At 40.6% G+C, this 25,918-nt stretch overlaps 2 protein-coding genes across 4 annotated transcripts in view; both read right to left on the bottom strand.

Annotated features, from left to right (window-relative positions):
• The window catches only part of LOC139754112 (uncharacterized), a 33,580-nt gene extending 24,131 nt beyond the window's left edge, over positions 1 to 9,449 (bottom strand). For all 3 annotated transcript variants that reach the window (XM_071671197.1, XM_071671198.1, XM_071671199.1), the window contains exon 1: positions 9,324 to 9,449. In XM_071671197.1, the coding sequence (XP_071527298.1) occupies positions 9,324 to 9,327 (4 nt within the window). In that variant the 5' untranslated portion in view covers positions 9,328 to 9,449. The remainder of the gene's footprint in view (positions 1 to 9,323) is intronic.
• A 5,457-nt stretch (positions 9,450 to 14,906) lies between these two features.
• LOC139754108 (probable ribosome production factor 1) lies at positions 14,907 to 25,893 on the bottom strand. The gene is made up of 6 exons (XM_071671193.1): positions 25,510 to 25,893; positions 21,879 to 22,106; positions 20,637 to 20,790; positions 18,992 to 19,103; positions 18,099 to 18,251; positions 14,907 to 15,259 (listed from the first exon to the last, which is right to left on the bottom strand). Exons 1-6 carry the CDS (start codon positions 25,741 to 25,743, stop codon positions 15,100 to 15,102), a joined length of 1,041 nt encoding a protein of 346 aa, XP_071527294.1. The 5' UTR covers positions 25,744 to 25,893; the 3' UTR covers positions 14,907 to 15,099.
• Between the last annotated feature and the right edge of the window lie 25 nt (positions 25,894 to 25,918).

Raw genomic sequence — 25,918 nt, 5'->3', positions numbered from 1 at the left:
TTCCTATCCAGTCAGTAAATTCAAGTCATCTCACCCTTGTCGTCCTCATTTCCAAGCTTCCCGCCAGCCAGTCCATATTTGCATGTACTACTTTTAGATCAGGCCTTGTACTGTTGCTACCGTCTTATTCTCCAGTGCCAAGTGTGGCTCTTTTCCATCTTTTTTGAACATTCTTATTTTCTCTTTCCCTTTTTAGCTCTATTTTGTATTAAGTATTCTCTGAATTTCACTATCTATTGGTCTGCAGGCTTATGTTGACGTACCACCACCTACTTATCTCCAATTTGAACATTACCTTCACTGTCTGATCATTTCTCTCTACATTGTCTCCCGCTCTTCCTTGATCTGTCTACCTCCATGGCCATATTATGTCTACCGCCTAAGGAACATATCTTGTCCTATTTTCTTCTTCCTTTCGAAATCTATCATCGCCATCATGATTTTCAATATCATCCTTGAAGTTTCTTTAATTTACGTCTCATTCGTCTGGCAAGATTAGGTATTAATCTATTATTTGTTTACCTTCTATTCAGTTTCATAAACATCCCCCTCAGTGTTCTGTTAACTTATTCAGTAGCTCCTCTTTCACTCGTAACCATTCCCTAACCCTCGGCGTTTCCTAACGGTATTCAGTGACCTTCTTCATGACTCCCTTTCACCGTTACACAGTTTCATACTCTCCACTATAAGCCTGCAGGCTTATTTGATTCTCATCTCATTGATCCTAGAATTCACTCGCTACTTGATCCAATTTCATCGTAATCCCTTAACTCAAATGATGGCATTCTATGTAACTAATGGCTCCTCCAGCCAGTTAGTTTCTTAGGGAAAACTATCTAATTTATTCCAAAGTAGAATTGTTCGTCTGGTACTCCTTCCATGAATCATATAGGATCATCCCTCGTACCTCCATGTACGCTGGTGGTGCAGGTCCTCCCGGCGTCTTGGGCGTCATTTCCGAGTCTCTAAGCACGTCCGCATTGGCCTCACCCGCTCCTCAGGTTCTGTAGCTGCCTTGCTCACTAACCGTCAGTTGTGCTCTGGAGTTGCGGACGGTTCCAATAGTATATTTCCTCTGCATGAAAACATCCGACTGCCGCACTTTTTCTAATTAACTTCAACCTGTACTTTCGTATGTATTCACACATATATCCATATCTAATGTGAATATACATATGCGTACATATATTCAATGGACTATAACTGCTATAACATAGACCAAAAAATGTTGTTTGGCAACTTAAGTAAGATGCCATTAACTCTTATAAATACGAAAGAAAAATATATTCTCTTCATCCCTATAGTTTCCGTGCTTTTCGTAATCAGGCTGGCTGCTCCCAGGAGGTTTATGTCATTCACTTCATCACCACTCACGATCCTGGGATTATGTCAAAAGCGTCAAGCATTCTTTCCTGTGAGTCATTTCCCTGGGGCAGGTAGGTACCTCCCTGATCATAAGTCGTTTTCTCTTTCTCCCTTACTCGAGATGACACAGCCCAGATGGTGGGTGTAGCCCCTCTACCCAGTTCATGATCCAGGACTGAAAGATTCATCTTCTGATATACAGGAGTTTCAGTCACTCGCTGAGGTCGCTGAGAAGTCACCAAGGAATGCTCAGTTAGTTGGCCACAGCCGTCTTCACTCTCACAGTTTCTTACTTCAGCGCTTTCGGCGTAGCCTGCATGAGTGTCACGATTTGGCAGTGTCTGCGTTGCGTCCTGGCGTGCGTATGATGAGGTTGGGACGGTTGAGGTGAATGGTCCATGACCCCACCAGCCTCAGGCCACGGATGGCCTCGAGCGGGACCCGCACCGTTGACTCCTTCACCACCTCCCAGCCCGACGCCTCTGCCAGGGAGACGGGTGTCTCTCTCGTGATTCTGTGGTACGTTTCCTCCACATTCATTAATCTAGTATCCTACAGAAACGCATGCCAATGATAGGAGAGCAGGTAGTTGCCTTTAATACACTGATATGTGAAAGAAATGAAAATGCGGTTGATACAACCACTTGACAGCTTTTTGAGGTGGGAGTAACTTTCTCGTGTTTTTATACTGAAATGTAAACTTTCCAAACCGAGGCATCTGACGGTCAAGACTACTATCTCTGCCCAGACGCGGGAGACAGCGACAAAAAAAAAAAAAAAAAAAAAAAAAATATATATATATATATATATATATATATATATATATATATATATATATATATATATATATATGTATATATATCGGGATAAGTTAAAGTCCTCTGTGCTCCATCACTTTCACTCGCCCTTCCAGGATGTTGCTATGGGTCGACCATTGAACCCTTTCCAGCTCCACGTGAGTCGTCTTACACCATCACGATCACGTTCCGCTTTTATTCATACCTATAAAGTTAATCATATTAACACACACAGTGGAAATAATGATTCAGTGGAAAGTTTCACGAATTCGAAGCGGCCAGAAGTGCCCCATGATGCTGCCTTGCTTAACTGTTCAGTATATTGCAAAAAAAATTGTAAATCTATGGCTGCTGCTCCGATCCCAAGCTACTCGACTACCCTTGCGAGAATTCTTGCCGTAAATTACAAGAAGAATAATTCTTTGGCCGAACAAAGTGCTTATGATAAAAAAGAATATATCTATGAGCCAACGTGCTATTTGTAAGACCTCCATGTATTCTTTATATTCAGGTTTTACGGTATGTTATCTGATGCTTCGTCGTAAATTGTGCAGGCGTATTCTTACATCGTTGACGGCAAGGTGAGGCACAATGACATGAGTTGCTAGACACAACTGCTAAGCTGATCTGGCCGACACATTAGCTATCCTTGTGTAGCTCTATGAGTTACTACATAGAGTTATGTACACCTTTTTCTTAGACAGATAGCCTGTAGAATCGACTGTTTACTTAGATCAAAATGACTTCGATATCCGATAAATGTATTTGAAGGCAATGTTACGTCCTTGCCTATGTGGTATTAAGTTTATTCACTGGGAAACCAAAGGATTACTAACCTACTGAAGCGTGCTTAAAGGTCAGTTGCAGCAGAGAAGATACGTCTGTTCGTAAAAGCTCATGACGGAGTATGATTCTCAAGATATATCTAGAGATAATGGAAATGTTTCCTTTTAGGAAATTTATAGTCAGTCAGACTTACCAGGAAACATTTTTACTTCTTTCGTGAAAATTCCTGGAATGACAACAACAACTACTACTACTACTAGTTATCGTTATTATCGTTATCATTCCATTATCGTAACTCCGGTCTCACAACGTCTGCATCACCAGTTGTAACCCTCAGCCCAACCATACTTAGACACTGTACACACTTCTCAAGCTATCCCTAAAAACATAAGTTTTCAAGCAATATTTAGGGCAGGTAACAGTAATACCATGTACAGGTCTTGTGGCAACAGGGAACGTGTTGCATCAGCTGCACTCAAGCCTACCATCTGCGGCCACCTCCATATAGGGCAAAGTGGCGCGGGGCAGTTGTGGGTAGCGGCACGCAAATCCACCAGGAGCTCCCTCCATCCACCATCAACCCACCACCCCTTGCATTTTTTATCTTCTAAATCCGTGCAACATTAAATATTCTAAAGGGGTTTTACATATCCTTTAACCAGTTTCCTCTGCGTCAAAATGAAAAATGATTTTACACTGTCGAAAGTTCATGCTCTACACTTGCATTACCGACTATCGCATTCAAAACATAAAAAAATGCTAAGGGGTTGCTGTCCAGGCAGTTGTGATCTCTTACCTCTACCATTACGGAATTATAACGAACGACTGAGTTCACACAATACGGTGACAATCATTGGTAGAACACAAGTATCTACAGAAAACATTTCTAAGTACGAATTAGATTGCCAATAGAAGTCTATGACGTTTGTTTGTCCTGACAGAAACCCAAACAAATCGAGTTTACAGTCTTGGAAGTGGTTTACCGTGACTCCTGCGTGGCTTCCCTTGGCATCTGGTGTTGATAATGTCACCACCTCAGTTGTACTGGGAAAAAAAATAGAGTAGCTTTATGGCTATATCTGGAACTTTTAGTTCGACTTATAACTCCCCGAGTTAATAACAAAATGCGTCTTTAGTATCTATTAGACCTACACCGAAACTGTTGCGTCAGGGATGTTCCTAGGCTTGTCAGTATATCAAGATACAGTAGTGCTTCCTATCGTCCCGCCTTCTTTATAACAACACTGCTCACGATCCTCCACCTCTTCCCTTCCAAACATCTTCTCGTGTAGAGGAACCTCTTAAAGAGGTTTCCCAAACACATTCTGAAGTGATTCTAAGAGATGGATGTATGAGTGGGTCAGTCATATGATGCCAGTCTTCCAACAGAAGGAGAAAAAAATAATTATTCAAGTGCTCGAGATATCTGAGGTAGGACGGCGCCACTCGCCTGCTTACCGTTACCACGTTTAATGCTCTTATCTATACAGATTATATTTGGCGAAATAATAAACCAAATCACTTGCCATATCCTTGAGTCATATATCTCGTTATATGGGTTATCGATCATGAGAGCTAAGGGGTTTACATGACACAAGCTGTGGGCGGCAGACACCATACGTAAATAAGAGGTCCCCTGACCCACAGCTGCTAGGTTTCGTTGCTGGCTCGCCTACATTTCCTCCAGTTTCAACATGAGAGTCCCATCCCATCGCTCCTGCACGGTGCAGCCCTCCCTCATCTTTGTGTCATTATCATTATCACTAATTCGCGAACCTGTGACAATCCACTGTAATCATGTTAGATACTGTGTAGGTTTCCCTAATCTCTCCAAACACTGCACTCAGTATTTCATTTGTTACTGGAAATTACACGAGAAAGCGACAAGAGGGCGAGAGAAAGGTGCGACAGCTGAAAGGAGGCCAAGTAACAGATGGGGAAGAAAAAAAAAAAAAAGAATCAATGAACCTAATAAGAAATGAGACACGAAGAATATGATTGCACTAGAAAACAATGCCAACATAACAATATATTCTTAGCTTCACCAGTAGGCAGTGGCCTAAATAAGCCAGCCATCATACCAATTTCTGTTTGTTTTATGGTCAGGTATACGTAGGTAACAAAGAAACCTAAGCCTATTTAACTATGGAATCGTCTGGTCGCCCTCCAGCTGACTCGAGCGGAGAGAGCGAGCTAACTACACAGTACGGGAAAATCCCTCATTCATCCAGTCTCCGAGCCAGCGGATATATATATATATATATATATATATATATATATATATATATATATATATATATATATATATATATTCTTTTGCGTTAGAAAGTGCAATATCAAAATATCTAAGGATCGCTGTTCTTACTTTTACACAGCCTGATAAAGTCACAAAGTAATACAGTACTTAGCCGATTCAAGATCGAAATGCATTCGTCTACCGTTGTGCTAGACGCAAAACGATTATTCCCGATAAGTCCGCACATAACTGACTTTACCATAACGGCGCAACTCTTGGTTATTTTTCAAAGTTAAAGTTACATCAACCATGCAAGACGGAAAGGAAAGACTTCTCAGTTAAAAACAAAGTTGTCAAACGGTGTCAGCAAAATCTCAACTATACACAGACCTAATGAGTAACAGGATTTCCAACAGCTGTTGTTCCTTGGTTAACGGGGAAAGAGGTAAAATACACTCTATGTTGTACTCGCGAAAAAAAAAAAAAAGGGCGGGGAAAACACTACAAAAGCCTTCCAAAACATCAAACAAAGAAACATCAAAGAAAGTACTTTTCTGAAGTTGAGTTGGTTCTTCGGTCTCTGACGAAGCCCTTTCTTTTTTTCCCACGCTCGTGAAGCAGCGACTGAGCATCGTCTCGCCACGGTTTCCGCACGAAGAATCATAATTATAATTCATCAAGTACTCACGCTCCTTGACCTCCTGGCCAAGTGGTGAAGTGAAGTCCAAGGCCTAATGTTAACTTTATTTGGAATTGCCTCCAAGGTTGACTGTAAAAACAAACTCTGATTTGCGAAATATTCACCTTGAGTCTTTGCAAATGTCATGGTACGTGCCATGTTCAACGCTGCATCCGTACTTTCATAAGAACGCATCAGTTCGCCTTGGCGATGCTAGTCTATGACCTAACCAGCGACAACACAAGGAAGTCACGGAAGTTTTCACTTCAAACGTCCTGTAGTACAAGGACTAAACCGAACATGAGTGAAACTAGGTCATTTGTTGGTAAGTAGATTCCTCTTCTTTGAAGGCCTGACCTCAATGAGGCCTTCTTTCGTCCATAAAAGAAAAAAAAAGAAAAAAAGAGAGCAAGAGAGTGCAGGTGTTAAATGATACTTCAGAGTAATCACTTCCCATCCTCAGGTGGTAAGTGAGATGGATTGGCGCTCGATCTTAGCTGCAATTCTCTATTTGTACATTACAGAGAGAAAGTTTACACTCGTGGTGCCCTATATCTTGAATACTTTCTGATATCATACAACTTTTCTAAAACTTTTTGTATACTTTTAGCATTCACAGTTTCATCACTTGGCTTATTCCATACACTCAACACCCTGATACTTTTTTCTTGTTTTTTTGCTTAATTTCTTGTTACGAGCTCTGGTTATCTTTGCATCTTCCGACGAAGTGTTCATCATCGACATCATAATCTGGGTTAGAAACTTGAACGATTTAACCCTCTCACCCAATATTCTTCTTTCATGTTAAGCTTTCAAGTTCAGTTCTGTCACAGTCTATGTTGCCATCTCCTGACCCTTACTTAAAATAGCTTTTTTGTGCTTTTTTTTTTTTTTAAGCACAGGGGCCAAACTTTTAGAAATATACTCAGGTCTTCGCCTAATATGCATTGTGAACGGTTTACTTAATGATTCTGTACAGATGTACTCAAATGCGACTCTCACAGTTGTCTGCACAAGTTTGTCACCTTACAGTTTTCTCTATGTGGTGCCCTGACGACAGATTAGGTACAAGTCGACCCTCACATCCGTCTTACACTTATTTCCTGCTAGACAAACCGCAAATAGATTTTTTTTTTTTTTCGTATTGTCCCATCCTTATTATTTTTCATTTACTCAGAGATCAAACCAATTTAAAGAATAACTTTTTAAAAAGGAACATGAACTTTTTATGGGTCAAAGGTACGTAAAAATCTGATATTCTTATTAATTTCAATGCTTACTGAAGCCTTCCTCTCATCATTTCATCACCTGTATTGGGGCTTAGGAGTCTTCTAGTGCAGAAACACTATTGAAGTTGTTATTCAGCTCCTCGCGTATTTCCTTCGTCCGCTCTATTTTTCTTTCTTAATCCCTCACGGTCTGATTAACTCCTCTGTAATCGACAATCTAAACCCGTTGGATTCGACTTATCCCTCCTTGTCTTCGTCAGTTTTCAACATTTCTCTGCTCTTTTCTTATTCTGATGCATTCGTTCCTTGCTCTCTTGCACCTTTTAAATGCTTTAAAGTATATTATCTCTATACATGATGCACCATCTTAGTTTTTTCTCTTTCAGCTGGGTGTTGTAGTGTAGGGGGGAGGTGGGTGGACAGACGCCTTCGGCTTGCTGCCTTGTTCACTATCTTACTTAGGATGTGGAGGAACTCAGGATGCTATCACTACCTTGCAGCAGATATCCTCGTACTGAAGCATCAGGACTCTTTTTATCTGTCTTACCCATGTACACCACCTCTCTCAGGGCACAGTGAGGCAACACCACCTCTCACAGGGAACAGTGAGGCAACACCACCTCTCCCAGGGTACAGTGAGGTCACATCACCTCTATCAGGGAACAGAGGCAACACCACCTCTCCCAGGGCACAGTGAGGCAACACCACCTCTCACAGGGAACAGTGAGGCAACACCACCTCTCACAGGGAACAGTGAGGCAACATCACCTCTCCCAAGGAAGAGAGACAACACAACCTCTCTCAGGGAAGTGAGGCCACACCACCTCTTTTAGGGAAGTAAGGCCACATCATCTCTCACAGGGAACAGTGAGGCCACACCACCTCTCTCAGGGACAGTGAGGCCACACCACCTCTCTCAGGGAACAGTGAGGACACACCACTTCTCTTACGGGACAGTGAGGACACACCACTTCTCTCAGGGAACAGTGAGGACACACCACCTCTCTCAGGGAACAGTGAGGACACACCACTTCTCTTAAGGGACAGTAAGGCCATACAGCCTCTCCTGGGTTCAGGTGTGGGTAGACCAACACCACCTTCCTGAGAATATTATCAAGGCCGCAGTGAGCCACCTACCCTCCCAGCGTACCTCGCACCAACCTGCGCTACCGCCCACGTCACACCACACCAACCTGCACCACCGCCCACGCCCACGTCACACCACACCAACCTGCACCACCGCCAACGCTAACGTCACACCACACCAACCTGCACCACCGCCCACGCCCATGTCACACAACACCAACCTGCACTATCGACCACGCCCATGTCACACCTCTCCAACCTGCACTATCGACCACGCCCACGTCACACTACACCAACCTGCACTGCCACCCACGTCCACGTCACACCACACCAACCTGCACTGCCGCCCACATTTACCACACCAACCTGTACTACCGCCCACACCTTACACTACCATGCCTACAGAGCACTGTAGGTTACGACCTTTCACTATGAGCCTCTGTGACGCCCTCACTTCCACGGCCGCCCACGCCCACTCCCTCGATATCTGGGTTAAACTGCACCAGAAAAAAAAGTATTATGTGGTACACCGAAAGTGAATATAGCCACCTCTATCGAGGCTGTATCATAAGGTATACAGTCTTGTCAGAGAACTTCTCACTCTAAAGGAATCGATCACTACCCTGCTACAGGAAGTAGCGCAGCCCTGGAGCTGCAGGAGTTCCTGGATAAGAGACCAAGGCTCTTCATTAAAAAAAAAAGAAAAAAAAAAAGAAAGGGTCTCCGTATGAGTTTGTGTACCGACGTTTCTTTGACAGTTTTGCAGAAACACAATGATGGGGCAACATAACAGGACGGGTCCGGGAAGGCCAGTCGCCCACGTCTCCGCTTACCTCACTTGGGGGAGAAGAAATCGTGCCCAATCTCTTAACTAGTCCAATTTTACACGGGGCCATTTTTCCAACTGTCCCTCTACTTACGCAGTACTCCACTTTTGGAAACTAAAGGCCTGCGTCATATTTACATCCATCTAGAAATCCCAGTCGTGAAAGTTAATGGGTTGGAAATGAAACCCCGAATAGTCTCATTCAGCCACTGATCACTACTTGCCCCTGTTGAAATCCGCGCGAAACACTGCTCAACAATCTTTAAAATGGTTTATTGCTTCATGGCGAAAGACTTAAGTACAAACGATTAATACTTACTCATGTCTGTAGAGTTGCGTGATTTTTACTATTCCTAGACTGGTGTGGATGTAACGAGAGCAACGGACCTCCTCACACCTTCCTACCACCACAGTGACTAACCCAATGTCAGCGACTTGGCTCGACTCCATCCATGAAAACTAATAGAAAACGGGCAAATGGGTCTGATCTCGAGAGCTGACATTTACTTCTAGTTGTTAAAACAAGGTATCATGACTTAGTAACTAAGTTTTTCATAGCCATTTTCACTCAAAGTAGTTTAATGTCAACATAACAATCTTTTTTTTCTCTCTCTCTACGCGCAGATGTCAAGGTTTTCTACTCGTACATTGCAACACCATATATATCAAATATTCTTCCTGATTTTGAGTCGGTTCCTCATTATCCTTTTCACTAACACTTCATATAACGCAGCAGTATAAGTCACCATTGTCTCCAAAATGCACTTCTTGTATGTACAACTTTTATCTATTTATTCATTTTGCTTTGTCGCTGTCTCCCGCGTTTGCGAGGTAGCGCAAGGAAACAGACAAAAGAAATGGCCCAACCCACCCCCATACACATGTATATACATACACGTCCACACACGCAAATATACATACCTATACATCTCAATGTACACATATATATACACACACAGACACATACATATATACCCATGCACACAATTCACACTGTCTGCCTTTATTCATTCCCATCGCCACCTCGCCACACATGGAATATATATATATATATATATATATATATATATATATATATATATATATATATATATATATATATATATATATATATATATGATAGTTTTCATACATGGTGCTTTGACAAGAGAATAGTGAAATTGGAAAAAATGTAGCTTAGACATTGAAGCTTATTGATACAGTGGTTAAATTGATGAGAACTACTATTGACGTTTGTGTAAATAAATTATACATTTTCCCTTTTCCATAGCCAGAGGTTGAACCATTATGTGACATTCATTTTTTCATTTCATTTAAAGCTAGAAGTTTCAGTTTCTAAATTATTTCTTACATTTTTCATATGTATATATATGTATATGTGTGTGTGTGTATATGTGCGTATGTATATATATATATATATATATATATATATATATATATATATATATATATATATATATATATATTATCCCTGGGGATAGGGGTGAAAGAATACTTCCCACACATTCCTCGCGTGTCGTAGAAGGCGACTAGAGGGGACGGGAGCGGGGGGCCAGAAATCCTCCCCTCCTTGTATTTTTTTTAACTTTCCAAAATGGGAAACAGAGGAAGGAGTCACGCGGGGAGTGCTCATCCTCCTCGAAGGCTCACACTGGGGTGTCTAAATGTGTGTGGATGTAACCAAAAAAGGAGAGATAGGTAGTATGTTTGAGGAAAGGAACCTGGATGTTTTGGCTCTGAGTGAAACGAAGCTCAAGGGTAAAGGGGAAGAGTGGTTTGGGAATGTCTTGGGAGTAAAGTCAGGGGTTAGTGAGAGGACAAGAGCAAGGGAAGGAGTAGCAGTACTCCTGAAACAGGAGTTGTGGGAGTATGTGATAGAATGTAAGAAAGTAAATTCTCGATTAATATGGGTAAAACTGAAAGTTGATGGAGAGAGATGGGTGATTATTGGTGCATATGCACCTGGGCATGAGAAGAAAGATCATGAGAGGCAAGTGTTTTGGGAGCAGCTGAATGAGTGTGTTAGTGGTTTTGATGCACGAGACCGAGTCTATTAGTGATGGGTGATTTGAATGCAAAGGTGAGTAATGTGGCAGTTGAGGGAATAATTGGTATACATGGGGTGTTCAGTGTTGTAAATGGAAATGGTGAAGAGCTTGTAGATTTGTGCTGAAAAAGGACTGGTGATTGGGAATACCTGGTTTAAAAAGTGAGATATACATAAGTATACGTATGTAAGTAGGAGAGATGGCCAGAGAGCGTTATTGGATTACGTGTTAATTGACAGGCGCACGAAAGAGAGACTTTTGGATGTTAATGTGCTGAGAGGTGCAACTGGAGGGATGTCTGATCATTATCTTGTGGAGGCTAAGGTGAAGATTTGTATGGGTTTTCAGAAAAGAAGAGTGAATGTTGGGGTGAAGAGGGTGGTGAGAGTAAGTGAGCTTGGGAAGGACACTTGTGTGGGGAAGTACCAGGAGAGACTGAGTACAGAATGGAAAAAGGTGAGAACAATGGAAGTAAGGGGAGTGGGGGAGGAATGGGATGTATTTAGGGAATCAGTGATGGATTGCGCAAAAGATGCTTGTGGCATGAGAAGAGTGGGAGGTGGGTTAATTAGAAAGGGTAGTGAGTGGTGGGATGAAGAAGTAAGATTATTAGTGAAAGAGAAGAGAGAGGCATTTGGACGAATTTTGCAGGAAAAAAATGCAATTGAGTGGGAGATGTATAAAAGAAAGACAGGAGGTCAAGAGAAAGGTGCAAGAGGTGAAAAAGAGGGCAAATGAGAGTTGGGGTGAGAGAGTACCATTAAATTTTAGGGAGAATAAAAAGATGTTCTGGAAGGAGGTAAATAAAGTGCGTAAGACAAGGGAGCAAATGGGAACTTCAGTGAAGGGCGCAAATGGGGAGGTGATAACAAGTAGTGATGATGTGAGAAGAAGATGGAGTGAGTATTTTGAAGGTTTGTTGATAGAGTGGCAGATATTGGGTGTTTTGGTCAAGGTGGTGTGCAAAGTGAGAGGGTTAGGGAAAATGATTTGGTAAACAGAGAGGAGGTAGTAAAAGCTTTGCGGAAGATGAAAGCCGGCAAGGCAGCAGGTTTGGATGGTATTGCAGTGGAATTTATTAAAAAAGGGGGTGACTGTATTATTGACTGGTTGGTAAGGTTATTTAATGTATGTATGACTCATGGTGAGGTGCCTGAGGATTGGCGGAATGCATGCATAGTGCCATTGTACAAAGGCAAAGGGGATGAGTGAGTGCTCAAATTACAGAGGTATAAGTTTGTTGAGTATTCCTGGTAAATCATATGGGAGGGTATTGATTGAGAGGGTTAAGGCATGTACAGAGCATCAGATTGGGGAAGAGCAGTGTGGTTTCAGAAATGGTAGAGGATGTGTGGATCAGGTGTTTGCTTTGAAGAATGTATGTGAGAAATACTTAGAAAAGCAAATGGATTTGTATGTAGCATTTATGGATCTGGAGAAGGCATATGATAGAGTTGATAGAGATGCTCTGTGGAAGGTATTAAGAATATATGGTGTGGGAGGCAAGTTGTTAGAAGCAGTGAAAAGTTTTTATCGAGGATGTAAGGCATGTGTACGTGTAGGAAGAGAGGAAAGTGATTGGTTCTCAGTGAATGTAGGTTTGCAGCAGGGGTGTGTGATGTCTCCATGGTTGTTTAATTTGTTTATGGATGGGGTTGTTAGGGAGGTGAATGCAAGTTTTGGAAAGAGGGGCAAGTATGAAGTCTGTTGGGGATGAGAGAGCTTGGGAAGTGAGTCAGTTGTTGTTCACTGATGATACAGCGCTGGTGGCTGATTCATGTGAGAAACTGCAGAAGCTGGTGACTGAGTTTGGTAAAGTGTGTGAAAGGAGAAAGTTAAGAGTAAATGTGAATAAGAGCAAGGTTATTAGGTACAGTAGGGTTGAGGGTCAAGTCAATTGGGAGGTAAGTTTGAATGGAGAAAAACTGGAGGAAGTAAAGTGTTTTAGATATCTGGGAGTGGATCTGGCAGCGGATGGAACCATGGAAGCGGAAGTGGATCATAGGGTGGGGGAGGGGGCGAAAATTCTGGGAGCCTTGAAGAATGTGTGGAAGTCGAGAACATTATCTCGGAAAGCAAAAATGGGTATGTTTGAAGGAATAGTGGTTCCAACAATGTTGTATGGTTGCGAGGCATGGGCTATGGATAGAGTTGTGCGCAGGAGGATGCATGTGCTGGAAATGAGATGTTTGAGGACAATGTGTGGTGTGAGGTGGTTTGATCAAGTAAGTAATGTAAGGGTAAGAGAGATGTGTGGAAATAAAAAGAGCGTGGTTGAGAGAGCAGAAGAGGGTGTTTTGAAATGGTTTGGGCACATGGAGAGAATGAGTGAGGAAAGATTGACCAAGAGGATATATGTGTCGGAGGTGGAGGGAATGAAGAGAAGTGGGAGACCAAATTGGAGGTGGAAAGATGGAGTGAAAAAGATTTTGTGTGATCGGGGCCTGAACATGCAGGAGGGTGAAAGGAGGGCAAGGAATAGAGTGAATTGGATCGATGTGGTATACCGGGGTTGACGTGCTGTCAATGGATTGAATCAGGGCATGTGAAGCGTCTGGGGTAAACCATGGAAAGCTGTGTAGGTATGTATACTTGCGTGTGTGGATGTATGTATATACATGTGTATGGGGGTGGGTTGGGCCATTTCTTTCGTCTGTTTCCTTGCGCTACCTAGCAAACGCGGGAGACAGCGACAAAGAAAAAAAAATAAAAAAAAATATATATACATATATATATATATATTTATTTTTATTTTGCTTTGTCGCTGTCTCCCGCGTTTGCGAGGTAGCGCAAGGAAACAGACGAAAGAAATGCCCCCCCCCCCCGCACAATGTATACACACACACGTCCACACACGCAAATATACATACCTATACATCTCAATGTACACATATATATACATACACAGACACATACATATGTACCCATGCACACAATTCACAGTCTGCCCCAAACTGTCTGTACAACTTAAAATTGCTTATTGTGGACTTGCCTAATGGTTCCGATAGTGTGCTGTGTCAAGGGAAAGGGTTGATTACCCGGTGTGGCTCGTATGTACGAATGTACATGGTTGAGTAAGATTACGTGAACCATGAGGATTGGTTCAGTTGTCTGATACAACCAAGCCTGGTCCTCCCAGTGTGGTAGGCTGTGAACCTGTGAGGTGTGGTCCAGTTGCCTCTCATGTTCTTTCTTCTCATGACTAGGTGCATAAGCACCCATTTCTCTCCATCCACTTTAAGTTTTACCCATATCAATCTAGTTTTCTTTCTTACACTGTATCACATACTCCCACAGCTCCTGCTTCAGGAGTAGTGCTCCTACTTCCTTTGCTCTTGTCCTCTGAACAACCCCCGACTTTACTCCCAAGACATTCCTAAACCACTCTTCCCCTTTACCCTTGAGCTTCATTTCAGTCGGAGGCAAAACATCCAGGTTCCTTTCCTCAAACATACTATCTGTTTGATTTATCTTATTCAATCAAATTACTTCGTTTTCTTTACTGTAAAATCTACAGTCCAGAGAACATAGTACTAATTCTACTTTTTCAAATATTTTCTGTTTGATCTCAGTTACTAGAAATTTGTCCCTAATTTCAGGAAGGAATTCTTGGAGTCAACAGATTCGAATATCTTTTGCCTAAAAAAAAAGGTAATACCCAAGTTCTCTTCCATTTCAAAATGCCTATGTTACCTCCAACAAACTAATATGGTTGAAAAACTTTCTCAAGTTCAAACTGGGATTATAGTCTACCTAACAAGCATCTTAAGTATTACTTCTTTACAGGCTAACTTGAAAAGAGGTCAACAACAAAAATAGCTTCTTTGTAGAGGTGAAAATTGGAATACAATAGGTTGATGATTATCTTTTATTTTACTTGAGGTACAATTCCTACATATTTACCTGCAACATGAGCAAATATTTGAAGGTCCTGACCTATAAATGATACAAGTACATAATAAAACAATGAATTTCACATATATATAAAAATCTTCAAATCTTTTTATTTAGTAACTACATGATAATCAGTATGCATAACTAAATATATTACAAGAAAAATCGTCTTCTAGATGTTTCCATATCATGTCTCTTGAGAGCCCATTCATAATCTCCTTCGAAAGCCCCTTGCTGTAACCACTCTAAACGCAATGTGAATCTTGGTCCCAACTCCCGCAGTCTGACTTTCTGAGTGTTCTTAAATTCGTACCTAGTCAAAAAGGGAAAGGATAAGATATAAAACTAGGTAAAATATGAAATGATCATTAAGCTAAATTTCGTACCTACTCAAAAAGAGAAAGGATAAGATATAAAACTAGGTAAAATATGAAATGATCATTAAGCTAAATTTCAAAACTTCCATAATACCTGAAATTACTGTATCTTAAGAAATAACTTGGGCATATCAAGCAGTCAAGGGGGAACACAGAAAGGTCTATGGGGCCTAGAAGTGTTTACGGACACTGATATTAGTGTATCATACATGACATGGATATGAAAGAATGAGGCCATTCTTTGTCTGTTTCTGGCACCACTTTGCTAACGCAGGAAACGAACAACTATGAAAAAAAATTATTACCTTACCTTCCCTTCCTGCCCCAGGACACTCTTCTTTGGGGATCCTGCACCTCTCAGGAAACTACTCACATCCAAAAGGTAAGACCACAGGTCAAAAAGTGCAGTACTGTTATGTATTTGTCTTTATGGGCTGAGTGCAAGATACTGGGTAGGTGATTACTGTCTTTGCTTATTTTATATATCATACCTGATCACTGTTTCCTGCACTGCGAGGTAGCACCAGGAAACAAAGACCCATTAAATCATATACACTAATATGCATGCAGTAACATATATTCTGTTCTTTTTATTATACTTAATCGCTGTTTCTCATGTCAGCGAGGTAGTGCCTGGATACAGACGAAGAATGGCCCATCCACTCACAGGCACAGACACACACACATATATATACAGCGCTGGTGGCTGATTCATATGAGAAACTGCAGAAGCTGGTGACTGAGTTTGGTAAAGTGTGTGAAAGAAGAAAGTTAAGAGTAAATGTGAATAAGAGCAAGGTTATTAGGTACAGTAGGGTTGAAGGTCAAGTCAATTGGTAGGTAAGTTTGAATGGAGAAAAACTGGAGGAAGTAAAGTGTTTTAGATATCTGGGAGTGGACCTGGCAGCGGATGGAACCATGGAAGCAGAAGTGAATGACAGGGTGGGGGAGGGGGCAAAAATTCTGGGAGCCTTGAAGAACGTTTGGAAGTCAAGAACATTTTCTCGGAAAGCAAAAATGGGTATGTTTGAAGGAATAGTGGTTCCAACAATGTTGTATGGTTGCAAGGCGTGGGCTATGGATAGAGTTGTACGCAGGAGGGTGGATGTGCTGGAAATGAGATGTTCGAGGACAATATGTGGTGTGAGGTGGTTTGATCAAGTAAGTAATGTAAGGGTAAGAGAGATGTGTGGAAATAAAAAGAGTGTGGTTGAGATAGCAGAAGAGGGTGTTTTGAAATGGTTTGGTCACATGGAGAGAATGAGTGAGGAAAGATTGACCAAGAGGATATATGTGTCAGAGGTGGAGGGAACGAGAAGTGGGAGGCCAAATTGGAGGTGGAAAGATGGAGTGAAAAAGATTTTAAGTGATCGGGGCCTGAACATGCAGGAGGGTGAAAGGTGTGCAAGGAATAGAGTGAATTGGAAAAATGTGTTATATCGGGGTCGACATGCTGTCAATGGATTGAACCAGGGCATGTGAAGCGTCTGGGGTAAACCATGGAAAGTTGTGTGGGGCCTGGATGTGGAAAGGGAGCTGTGGTTTCGGTGCGTTATTACATGACAGCTAGAGAATGAGTGTGAACGAATGGGGCCTTTGTTGTCTTTTCCTAGCGCTACCTCGCACACATGAGGGGGGAGGGGTTGTTATTCCATGTGTGGCGAGGTGGTGATGGGAACAAATAAAGGCAGACAGTATGAATTATGTACATGTGTATACATGTATATGTCTGTGTGTATATATATGTGTACAATGAGATGTATAGGTATGTATATTTGCGTGTGTGGACGTGTGTGTATATACATGTGTATGTGGGTGGGTTGGGCCATTCTTTCGTCTGTTTCCTTGCGCTACCTCGCTAACGCGGGAGACAGCGACAAAGCAAAATAAAATAAATAAATAATACATATCAATATGTACATACACAGACATATACATATATACACATGTACATATTTATACTTGCTTGCCTTTATTCATTCCTGGTGCTACCTCTCTTCACAGGAAACAGCATCGCTACCCCTTCAGTGAGGTAGTGCCAGGATAAACAGACAAAAAATGGCTACATTCGTTCACACTCGGTCTCTAGCTGTGATGAGTAATGCACCAAAAATACAGCTCCCTATCCACATCCAGGGCCTACAGAGCTTTCCATGGTTTACCCCGCTTCACATGCCCTGGTTCAATCCACTGGCAGCAAATCGACCTCGGTATACCACATCATTCCAATTCACTCTATTCCTTGCACGCCTTTCACTTTCCATTATGTTCAAGCCCCAATCACTCAAAATCTTTTTCACTCCATCCTTCCACCTCCAGTTTGGTCTCCCACTTCTCTGTGCCCTCCACCTCTGACACATATATCCCTTTGCCAGTCTTTCCTCACTCATTCTCTCCATATATCCAAACTATTTGAACACGTGCCATCCCCTAGTGGAGGATGAACAGCTGGATGGACTGTGGACTTGCAGCCGCAACCTGGATTTGAACCTATGCAGGCTTGAGCCTAGGCAGCTCATGCATGCACGATAGTCAGTGACACAAACCACTACACCACAGCAGCTCATATGAGTATGTGTGTGCGTGTTTGAATTAGATGGCAACTGTAAGTATGAGTAAGATGTAGTGGAGGTTTCGAACTGTATACCCAACTTGTCAAAGTGTCATGAGCTCTATAAGGATTCTTCTTCTTTCAAAATATAAAAGGCTAACATTTGTGATTTTGATGTCATAAACATGAGGCAAGAACAAAGGTAAAGTTCTCAAAAAACTTACCGGTGATGCCGGAAGAATATATAATCTCTCTGATTATGGAATGTACACACTCTGCGCCCTTTAAACTCCGGATCATAATGGAACAATGCTCCTAGCATGCGAGCCACTACTCGTCCCAGTCGAGTTCTGAAGTTATTTAGAATTATCTCAGGTCTGTTGAAAGAAAGATATATGCCACAGATTAAGAATCGACAAAAAGAGTGGACAAGAAGTGACAAATGAAACCTTGTCATCATACACAAATGAATGGATTTTTCCACTGAAGTTAAGAAATCAAGAGGGGAACGAAATATTCTAATAAAACATGGAAGAAGTAGGTAAAAAATCTCCAGTTCAAATTTCATGAGATCAAAAGCTTTTCAGACTATATATACAGACTTTTCTGCAGAGTATTCTGGTTCTATATGCTACTGATACGTAATGTATATAAACATAAATTATAATAAAAAAACAAAAAACTTTTCATTGTTTTCCAAAGCAAACTTCATCTCCTGTCTTAATGACATCACAACACAAATGGAATCTGATGTCGCACATAATCATTCAATACATGTCACCTAAAATGCACTGAAATCATAGCCTCCCACCCACAGAGAAAGCTGACTGTTCCATAGTTTACTATGATAGCTTCATATGTCCTGGTTCAGGCCATTCTTGGCACACCACATCCTACACACCACATCACTCCAATTAATCCTATCCTATGCATGCCACTAACCAACCAGAATGTTCAAGCCTGATAATGAAAAGCCTCTTTCACTTTATCTTTCAATCTCCATCTTTGTCTCATCTAAGACCTTCCAAAAAAAATAATACAGATTTTAAAGATCACACTGATACGCCACTTCTTTATTATATCTAATTACACTAAATGTTCACAGATACTATCTTACCTATGCGGTGTAATTTCTCTGAAGTTTCTATGGACTTCTTTACATATTTTGGGATTACTTAATCTGAAAAGTGCTGTGGGTCCCTCTGGTAAGTGGACAACTAGAAGGCCATCTGAAAAAAAAAAAGAAAAAAAAAAAAAAGAAAATGAATGAGCAACAAAAATCCTTCAATTCAGTGCAAGAAATTTCATATAAACTGAACAAACTGACAGAACTAAAATTTTAATTTCAAGCTTTACTTCACTCCATCTATAAAACTGCATGACGACAATTCAGTTCATGAATTCATGGTATACAGATAGAACAGATGTCAGTTAAGAATATCAATGCCTAAAGAACACAAATCACTAAAGCTAAAATCCATTTGTTATTTCATTCTCAACAATGGGTACTCCATGCCCCCCATTTACACCTTTAACTGCCACATAAAAATTGCTGGCACACTCATTCATCTGCTTCCTTTCTCGTCCACCTCTCGTAATTCACTCTCATTTTTACCCACATCAATCCAGGGATCACTTCTGTAACTGTTTCACACATTTCCATAACTCCTCCTTAGGCAGAAGTGCTACCCCTTTCTTAGTTCTTGCTTCCATACTAACACCTGACTTTACCCAAAAGACATTCCCAAACCATTCTTCCTTCTCCTTTAAGCTCTGGTTCACTTTAGAGCTAGAACATCCAAGGTACTCTCCACTAACATACTACTTATATCTCCATTCTTTAGACATCCCAGCCTGACCTAGCTCTTTCTTAAATTTCAATTCTTAGAAACTTAACTATAATGAGGAGGGGAGGGTTTCCAGTCACCATTCTAGCCTAAGCCAATTCATAAACCAGTCCTAGAGGAAGGATGAACAATTAGGTTCATACTAACTACCATGCCAAGGATTCGAACCTACGTGGGACTGACCTCTTACCTGGTAGATATTATACATATTTTGACAATGTGGCAACCAATCTTCTGATCATGCTGCACTACTTTTTTTTTTTTTTAAACTTTCCCAACACTGGAGTCGTTGCAACTTTTTCCATGCAAGAAGCAAACTAATTTTAGCAGCTCTACAAAAAACTTGGTTTCTGTCTGTTTTTACTGTAATTCCTTAATATCATCTGCTGATGAAATGTCCATACTTAGGTATAACTTTCAAAGGATGGTATGAAATTGTGGCTTGTATTTGGGTGGATATAAGATATGTAAATGAGAGAAACTGAAGAAGTGCAAGTACAGTTCATAGGACCAGTGTTTTTTTGTAGCCACAGGAAAGAGTGTAACTGAAAGTGTGTTGTGATCTGTTACCTAAAAAGTTCCATGTCCATCTTCCTATATTACTGATATTCCCATCTTACATGTTTTGTAAACTACAAAATCACATTAATCAAAGGCCTTTGCAATGTCTGTGTATGTCACATCAGTATTTTTTGTGTTCTTAGTGTCTCTAAAAAGTACGACCCATAAACCACAGTGCCAAGACATGTAGATAAGTTTATCCCAAGAGGTCAGTAAACTTATATATGAAAAACAACTCAAGGAAAAAATACATATAAACTTTGCTCTATCTACAGAACTCACAAGAAAAAAAAGAGGCTACAACGCCTGGTTCTGCATAATACAGACTAAGATGAAATATGTCAAGACTCTTACTTGGTACTCTTTTGTCCTCATTGACAACTAAAACATCAGTGAAACCATTCTCTGTAGCTCCTTTGATCAATTTCTTAATACTAGTCCTTTTTCTCCAACTTGCTTCGGCTTCAGGAATCAGACGGCACAGCTCACGGACAAAAGCAATAGTTTTCTGAAAAATTTAGGTTTTAGGTGAGCACATCCCCTGACATAATAAATTCAATATATAGTATATAGTACTAAGGTTACAATCAGATGGGGGGGGGGGGGGGGGGGAATCTTGGGTAGACAAGATTTTTGCATTTAAAAAAGTTTCAGAGAAACAGAGAACAGTGTTTACATCAGCTATGAACTAGGAAAGACATATGATAAAGTTAACAGAAAGCTATCTGGCAAGTTTGTACTAAATGGTCCCCATTGAACTTCTGAATGCTGTTAACCCTCTTGGGATAATTCTTGCAAAAGCTGCAGGCACCTGATGCACACAAATCTCAAAACAAATGTAAGCAATCTTTTCCCCTTGTCTGAAGGATCTTGTGCTTCCTTTACTGACGAGAAGCGTATATTAATGTTAAGGTGTCAACCCTAACTCTAACCAGCATGCAGATATATCAACAAAGCTCAGGTACCCTAGATAACTGCATAGGGCAAATAGAAAAATTCACTTTAGTAGGTTCTTGACTAATCCATGCACTAAAATAAAGGAAAAATTGGTAACACACATGTAGAGAGTTAGTTTTCTACTGCCTTTCTGTTTGAAACATTGATATGAATGATACAATAAACTGTTTTCATCAATGAACTTTTCTAAGCAGAACATTCTCTTCACCAAGTTCCTACCTCATGCACATACAAATGATTATATAATCAGAAAAATATATGGAAAACCATTACCGAGCCTTTTTCAGGGTCCCAACTGCTCTACTGTTCATAAGATTTATCTTACACTCAGGGAATGATATGGGAAATTGTATTCATCTATATAATTTCTTCACAGTTCTCTTTAGTAGGTTCTTGACTAATTCATGCAAAAGTGGAATCAGTAGGAAGGAGTATTAGATAGTAGTAGTCAGTAGGGACATTAAGTAGGGCCTCTCTATACACTGCACTAGAGCTGCCCTCTGTCAATGGCCTGTTAAGGGTGAGGCACTACAAAGCAGTGCTGGAGTTCACTAGTTATGGAGTCTGTATGGCCATGGTAACTGAAAATAAAACATACTATCCCTTCAGTTTAAATAAATATAAATAATAATGACTCACTGAATGTGGATTATCACTGCAAGTCACCAAAATCTTTGGGACATAAGACTTGTTAAAATATGAAGCATATGTATCTGTTGCTTCCTCTTGTTCTAATTCCTCATCACCTTCATATAACATGGTCTCATCTTTCTCACGCAAAGACTCGATGGTGTGAGGCTTTTTCCTTGGAGTGTCATTTTCAACCTTTACACCTTTCTTCTTGGCCTTTGATTCTTCAGCTCTCAACTGAAAGAGAAATGATGCAGTATATAAATAAATAAATACCAATACTGGATAAGCATAGCCAACTAATGATCAATCCATATGGTACATACTGTATTAACACAAACTGAATAAATCATTGGTAAACCTACCAATCATATCATCATCACTAATAAGTCATATCTAAAAACGAATGTCAGCCAAGACCATTGTTTGGTTTGACAATTATCATTTCACTTGTTTGTTAATTTGCTCTGATTTTTCTTGAATCTATGTATGCACTAAAGTTAAATAAAAAATAAAACAATCAGTCGTTGTCCCATAATCATTCAACAATAATTTTTCTTTCTCATACTTGATCACGTTTCCTGTGTCAGCAAGGTAGTGCCAGGAACAGGTGAAGAAAGGCCACATCTGCTCACATCCATTCTCTAGCTGTCACATGTGATCTCTACATCTCCCTATCCACACCAGACCTTTCCATGGTTTACCCCAGACACTTCACATGCCCTGGTTCAGTCCAATGAGCACACTGACCCCAGTAAACTGCACCATTCCAACTCATTCTATCCATGCACTCCTTTCATCCTCCTCCAAATTCAGGCCCCGACTGCTCAAAATCTTCCATCTTTAATTTGGTCTCCCCATTCTCCTTGTTCTCACCACTTTTGAGACACATGTCCACTTCGTCAACCTTTTCTAACTCATTCTCTCCATATGTCCAAACCATTTTAGCACACCCTCTTCTGCTCTCTCAACCACTCTCTTTATTAGCACACCTCTCTCTTACCCTTTTGTTACTTACTTGATCAAACCCCTCCTCACACCACATACTGTCCTCAATCATGTCATTTCCAACATAACCAACTTCTGCACAACCTAATCTATATCCTCTGCCTTGCATCCATGTAACATAGTTGGGATTACTATTTCTTCAAACACACACATTTTTACCTTCCTCTCTCCTTCCACACATTCTTCAGTGCTCCCAGAACCTTCGCCCTTTCCCCCACCCTATGACTCTGCTCAACTTCCATGGTTCCATTAGCTGCCATGTCCACTGCCAGGTATCTGAAACACTTCACTGCCTTCAATTTTGCTCCATTCAAACTCACACCTCAACTAACTTGTCCTCTACCATGCTGAACCTAAAAACATTTGTGTTTATTCATATTATCTCTCAACCTTCTTTCACATGCATTCTTCCAAACTCAGGTGCCAACTTCTGCAGTTTCTCACTCGAATCTGCCAGAAGTGATGTATCATTATTGAACAACCTACTCGCGTTCCCAACAGATTGTAAACTTGCCCCATCTCCAAGACTCTTGCATTTGCCTCCCTCACTACACTATCCAAAACAAACTGAACCACCATAGTGACATCATACACCCCTGCCATAGACTAACCTTTACTTGGAACCATACACTCTCCCCTCTTCCTACTTGTTCACAAGCCTTAAACCCTTGATAAAGACTTCTTCCAGCTTCTAGAAGCTTTCCTCCCTCAATGTGTTTCTAAATTATTTTTCACAAAGTACTATGCTCTGCTGATCTTATTACTTTCTCCATATACATGTTTCACTTTACACATTTCACTATGATGGAAAATGTTTCTTCTTGTGCTTATCTGAACGTGTCTTCAAGCTTCAGAAAAGTCTCTCTGGAAACCCAATATTATTGTCAACATCATCTTTACAAAGTGCAAGTTTGGCTAAGCATCAGCTCTGTCATGTTCATGGAGGCCTATATGAGAGGGAATCCATAACAATTTGATCTGAATCCCTTGAGCAATAAAGTCTGAATATTTGTCACTGCCTTCAGAGATCAACATGTTACATTCTATTCTCAGGGTGTTAAAAGCAAGTAGTGAAAATACAGAATCAAAAATAATTGAAATGTCTGTGGCAGTGATTTCTACCAGCTCAAGTGATAAGCATGGCAGACAATTCAGTTTGTAGGGTTGAAGTCCAATTGTTTATTCAAACAATTTTCTCTATTACCATTGGGCTGGATCACAAAGGCAAAACTACCTACCCTCCTAGGGTCTATGTAATTTTCAGTATGGAGTTTCTGTACATATACAAATGCACTGATTTTGGTGAGGAGTTCAAAGTAAAGAGTATAAGTAATTAGATTCATTGGTGGTTAGGTAGGTACTGCAGTAAAGGGAATTATCTGCTGGGAAGACAGGCAAAGATGCTACTTCCTAATATTATAAAAATTATGTACTTCAAACAGTCATGTGACTGGCACTTATTTGGATCCATTTAGATTCACTTATGCTATGACATATATGGTTTAACAATTCTTTAGAGACAAGACCATCTGAATCATCATGTAGTTTCAGTCCTAGCATAAGATTGATTTCACGTATTCTGTCTTCAAAGCTCGGAATGTCAAGTTCTGTCTGCATGTTGAGTACTTTAGTGGTCTTTGCACAACCAAGTATGATTCTTAGGGCTTCATTTTGTATTTTTTCAAATCCGTTTCTTACCTTTGCTATTATGAAGGACTACACATGGTGCTTGGAACTATATATCATATATATATATATATAATATATATATCCCCTTCAATTCTATCGACAGATTTTGATTTAAAGTCAACGCAAACTGATTCCTTAGATTCTAACGACCTGGAATAGGTGGTGTTATCCCACAATTTTCCTCTGATTTAAGGCCCTGCCCACAAATGTGGATTTCAACTTATAATTACCATTTCTGCATAAGTGAGGTATGCAATCATGATGCCCCATCTCTTTCCTATATGAGTTTAGAGTATATATATATATATATATATATATATATATATATATATATATATCCCCAGCTTAGATAAAATACCCACTTTGCGATCTGTCCCTAGGGAAGGATAAACACCTGAACTGGGTGTAGGCCGACTCCCGCGCCCAAAATTCGAACCCATGGAGACTAACGGTCAGAAACGCCAAGGAAGCCCGTGCTTGGACTAGAAATTCCTAAAGTAAAAACTCAAACTATATTGAAATTCCACAGAGAGTAATTCATCAGGATTACTTCCATCAAAACGTGAGAGCCAGAACACGTGCATTCATCGTCGAGTCTATTCTACTCTTTATTCTATTCTAACCTTTACGCAATGGCCCATGTGGCGGGTAGGAGAGATTGAATCAGTTTAAGAAATAAAACTGGTTTGAAAACAGACCCAGATTACTCTTTACTCGTTTTCCTTATAGATGAAGCTCGCCTTCTAATATAATTCTAACATGTTACCATGAAAAAACACTGAGGTTACAACAGGATACTCTCCTTGTATTACATTTAACAAAAATGTTGTGACATACTTTCCTTTCAACTTAAATGCCCTTAATTGGAGCGTGAACCAAATACCGGATCATATTACACTCTAAAATATGTCTAAGAGAATAACTTTGAACCACAGTAACATACCTTTCGTATTTCGTGTTTCTGATTTCTGAATGCCTTATTCCTGATGAATTTGTTCCTTATCTCGTTGATACTGGATCTAGAGGGCATTAATGTTTTCTTTCTTCTCTTTCTCACTCTAATTTCCTCCACTTCGTTGGTATTTTCCATCTTCATGTTGTCGTCCGTTAATGTTTCCGTTTCTGTCTCTTCCACTTCAATTTCCTCCACTCCGGTGGTATTTTCCATCTTCACCATGTTGTCGTCCGATAATGTTTTCGTTTCTGTCTCTTCCACTTCAATTTCCTCCACTCCGGTGGTATTTTGCCATCTTCACCATGTTGTCGTCAGTGGGGGCCGCCATGATGCTTGCTCCACCAGGCGGCCGTGATGTCATGTCGACTTGGAGTATTGGAACTGAGGAAACGCCAGT

The sequence above is a fragment of the Panulirus ornatus genome, chromosome 16 (genome assembly GCF_036320965.1).
Source record: "Panulirus ornatus isolate Po-2019 chromosome 16, ASM3632096v1, whole genome shotgun sequence".
In the NCBI taxonomy this organism is placed as follows: domain Eukaryota; kingdom Metazoa; phylum Arthropoda; class Malacostraca; order Decapoda; family Palinuridae; genus Panulirus; species Panulirus ornatus.
Note: the sequence above shows the minus strand (reverse complement) of the source record. Positions and strands in the feature narration are given on the sequence as shown.